Source organism: Pseudonaja textilis, chromosome 4 (genome assembly GCF_049901715.1).
Source record: "Pseudonaja textilis isolate UNSWEBS1 chromosome 4, rPseTex1.2, whole genome shotgun sequence".
Classification (NCBI taxonomy): Eukaryota; Metazoa; Chordata; class Lepidosauria; order Squamata; family Elapidae; genus Pseudonaja; species Pseudonaja textilis.
Window position 1 is genome coordinate 92,281,167 of NC_141993.1, and position 4,410 is coordinate 92,285,576.

Genomic DNA, 4,410 nt, shown 5'->3' on the forward strand with positions numbered 1-4,410 from the left:
GAGGTCTTCTAGTCCAACCCCCATTCCAGGCAAGTGACTGTCCAGCCTCTCCTTAAAAGCCTCCACTGATGGAAGACCTACAACTGGAAGGAAGCTGTTCCACGGATTAATGGTCCTCACTTTTAGGAAGTTTCTCCTTAATTCCACGTTGCTTCTCTCAACAACTTCAAGCAGAATAGAGCTAGAAGGGAACTGGGAAGGTCATCTAATCCAACCCCCTGCTGTAGCAGGAGACCCTACATTATTCTGGACAAATGGATCTCCAATCTCTTCTTACAATCCTCAAGTAACGGAGCACCCACAACTTCTGGTGAGAAGCCTTCCGGTCCAATTTTTGGAAACCGATCAAAAAGAGAAGCAACCTGGAATTAAGGTGGAATTAAACTTCCTAACCGTGAGGACAATTCACCAGTGGAACAGAAGTTGCCTCCAGAAAGTTGTGGCTGCTCCATCACCGGATGAGTTTAAGAAGCAATTGGACAACCATTGATCTGAAATGGTTATAGCTTCCAACGACGGGATTCAGCCGGTTCGCACCGGTTCACAAGATCCGGTTGTTCATTTTCTGAGCAGTTTGGTGGAACTGGTTGTCAGAAGAAATCATGTTAAATGATTTGAGACCCCACCACTGGTAGGGTCTCCTGCTTGGGCAGAGGGGTGGACTAGAAGACCTCCAAGGTCCCTTCAAATGCTGTTACTAAGAGAAGAGCCTCCTAGAACTAAGGAGGAATCCCCTGACTGTGAGGACAATTAACCAGTGGAACTGCTTGCCACTAAGAGTTGCGGGCGCTCCAACACCGGAGGTTTTTAAGAAGAGACTGGACAGTCACTGGTGTAGGGTCCAGTGGTGGGATTCAGCCGGTTTGCACCGGTTCACAAGATCCGGTTGGAAGAAATCATGAGGGCAGAGAACCGGTTGTTAAATGATTTGAGACCCCACCATTGGTAGGGTCTCCTGCTTGGGCAGAGGGGTGGACTAGAAGACCTCCAAGGTCCCTTCTAGCTCATTCATTCATTCATCCATTTACGTTCATCTCTTCTTAAAAACCTCCAGTGATGGAGCAACCGCAACTTCTGGAGAGAAGCTCCACGGCCGAGACAAAATGGCCTCTTTGGGCTACTGCTGGGGAAGTTCTGGAGAACTTCCTGGAGGAGGAGATGGAAGAGCCCACTGCCTTTCTCGCGTCACCCCCACCTTTAAATTATTACCAAGGCTCCGTACAAAAATAAAAAGGGTTCTCATAAGATTTACAACCAATATTATTAAATAAATATTTGGAGTAGAGAGTTCCTTTCGTTTGGTTCATAGCTCGTCTTTGGGATTGATGTCCGGCTCGGTGGGACTGAAGGGTTGGTGGTCTAACAAGGCAATGATCTCGTCGGCCTGGATTCGCTCCTGAAGGACAAAGAGAAGGGAGAAGAGGTGAAGGCTGACCAAAAGGAGGAAGGACGGACCCCACCGTTCTCAAAAGGTCTGATCTGGCCTGGTAGACCATTTATCATTCGTTAAAATGAATTTATTTTTTTATTTTTCGCCATGGACTTACTCCAGTTTACAATAACAAAAAGGAAAAAAAAAAGAGAAAAGAACAACAGTGTAAAGAGGACAGAAGTAAAATAAAAGAGCAATAAAATAGAGGTATCTCTATTTGTCAAGGAAATCTCCATTAGTTAGGTCAGAAGAGTCACGAACTGGCGGAGACATGGTACTAAGGTCAGCCAATAAAGGCTGAAATGGAAACTGAAACTGCAGCTCTGAGTGCTGTGCTGAGAACTGAAACGAGTCCGCTCTCAGCTCTGAAGCTGCTTGCAACTATGACCACGTGGGAAGAAACTACTATGGGTATTGTACGTTTTACTCATACGTTGTTATGTCTGTAAAGAAGTTAACGAATCCTGCTGAATCCGTCATCTGTGTGTGCTTTCTGGATTTGATTTCTGTAATAAACTCTAACAAGTTGTAAGGAAATTAGGATATTGTAAATTAGTTATAATTACATGTAGCATTGTGTGATGCAGACCGGGGATGCACACACACAAACACACACAAACACACACACACAAACACACACACCTTGCTATCTTGTGAACCTTTTAGCCTTCTGGATTTTTTTACTTTGCTTTTTATTTTTTACTCGGAGGTTTTAAACTTGTTCCTCCTTCCATTTCTAACCACCAAAGGTTTCTTTTTTTTTTCAACAGGCAACTGGACTTTCTGTTTTGTTCCCTTTGAAGACATTTCGCTTCTCCTCCCAGAAGCTTCTTCCGTTCTGACTTGATGGTGAGGAAGGGAAGAATTGAGACTCCTTGCAGGTAGCTGGTTACTTGCATCCTTTTAGAGAGGGATTGAGGCCACTTGGAGATTTGTCTGCGTCCTCAGTTGTCTCAGAGGTGCTTTTCCAAGAGGCGGCTGGACTTTCTGGGTTTTGTACTTTGAAGACGTTTCTCTTCTCCTCCCAGAAGCTTCCTCCGCTCTGACTGGAGGGTGGAGAACGGAAGGATTGATACTCCTTGCAGGCAGCTGGTCATTTGCCTCCTTTTAGAGAGGGGTTGAGGCTGCTTGGAGGTTGATCTGTACCCTGTCAGAACTGGAGAAGCTTCTCGGATGAGGAGCGAAACGTCTTCAAAGAAAAAAAACCCCGCAGAAAGTCCAGGTGCCCCCGGGAAAAAAAAACCAAAAACAAACCACCATTGGGACAATCCTGGCCTGGATAATTGAGGATCCCCAGAGACAAATCTCTGCTTTTCATTCCTGTTCTTAACATTCCTGCTTTCCAGGGCGACAGGCGTTAATTAGGAATCTTAATTAGTCCTAATTCCTAATTATACAGTGGATGCCTCCTTTGATAATTGTCGCCTCCAACTGAGCTTCGGGGTGAAAAGGAAGTCAGCCAAATTTCTGCATCTTAGGGGCCCCAGCAGGGCAAGGGCGGGGAGGCACCCCGTTTCCCCCCCACACACACACTGGTCCGCTCAGTGTGGGCTCTCAGCCACTTGGGGGCGCCCTTCTACAACTAATCTTCTCAGGTTGTAGTTAGGATACCGGGTGGGGAGGAGTCGGAGGCTGCAGCTGCGGATCAATCCCCTACAAGTGGAGGTTACACCTCCGAAGGAGTTTGGGGGGCAACAGAGAAGGAGTTAGACAAACAGATGCACCCCCCCCCCGGGCACTTCGCTGGATGCCAAAAACTCTGAGCTGAAAGGAAACCGGTTGGCCTGCAAAGGAAGTTCCTGGACTCGGGATTCTGCGCCAACATCAACCAATTCTGCTCTCCTCTTCCCCTTCTTTCCTTCCTTCCCTCCCTCCCCTTTCTCTCCTTTCTTCTCTCCTTCCTTCCTTCTGTTCTTCCCTTCCTTTTTCCTTCCCTCCCTTCCTCTTCCTTCCTTCTCTCCCTCCCTCCTCCTTCTCCTTCCCTTCTCTTTCCTTTCCTTCTTTCTCTTTCCTTTTTCTTTCCTTTCCCCTTTCCTTTCCTCTCCTCCCTCCCCCTCCCCTCCTCTTCTTTTTCTTTCTTTCCTTTCCTTCCTTCCTTCCTTTTCTTTCTTCCTGCCTCCCTCCCTCCCTCCCTTTCCTTTTCTCTTCTTCCTTCCTTTCCTTTTCTTTCCCCCTTCCTTTTTCTTTCCTTTTCTCTCCTTCCTTCCTTCCTTCCTTCCTTCCTTCCCTCCTTCCTTTTTCTTTCCTTTTCTCTCCTTCCTTCCTTTCCTTTTCTCCTTCCTTCCTTCCTCCCTCCCCTTCCTTTTCTCTCCTTCCTTTCCTTTTCTCTCCTTCCTTCCTTCCTTTCCTTTTCTTTCCTCCTTCCTTTTTCTTTCCTTTTCTCTCCTTCCTTTCCTTTTCTCCTTCCTTCCTTCCTCCCTCCCTTTCCTTTTCTCTTCCTCCCTTTCCTTTTCTCTCCTTCCTCCCTTTCCTTTTCTCCTTCCTTCCTTCCTCCCTCCCTTTCCTTTTCTCTCCTTCCTTTCCTTATTTCTCCTTCCTTTCCTTTTCTCTCCTTCCTTCCTTCCTCCCTCCCTTTCCTTTTCTCTTCCTCCCTTTCCTTTTCTCTCCTTCCTTCCTTCCTTCTTCCCTCCCTTTCCTTTTCTCTTCCTCCCTTTCCTTTTCTCTCCTTCCTTCCTTTCCTTTTCTCCTTCCTTCCTTCCTCCCTCCCTTTCCTTTTCTCTCCTTCCTTTCCTTTTCTCTCCTTCCTTTCCTTTTCTCTCCTTCCTTCCTTCCTTTCCGTTTCTTTCCTCCTTCCTTTTTCTTTCCTTGTCTCTCCTTCTTTCCTTTCCTTTTCTCTTTCCTTCCTTCCTTCCTCCCTCCCTTTCCTTTTCTCTTCCTCCCTTTCCTTTTCTCTCCTTCCTTTCCTTTTCTCTCCTTCCTCCCTTTCCTTTTCTCTCTTTCCTTCCTTCCTTCTTCCCTCCCTTTCCTTTTCTCTCCTC

The 4,410-nt window shown here is 46.7% G+C and overlaps 1 protein-coding gene across 1 annotated transcript in view; it reads right to left on the minus strand.

Moving 5' to 3' along the window:
- Window positions 1–1,242: 1,242 nt before the first annotated feature.
- The window catches only part of P3H2 (prolyl 3-hydroxylase 2), an 87,890-nt gene continuing 84,722 nt past the window's right edge, over window positions 1,243–4,410 (minus strand). The window contains exon 15 of the mRNA XM_087933683.1: window positions 1,243–1,396. Coding sequence (XP_087789809.1) covers window positions 1,304–1,396 — 93 coding nt within the window. The 3' untranslated portion in view covers window positions 1,243–1,303. The remainder of the gene's footprint in view (window positions 1,397–4,410) is intronic.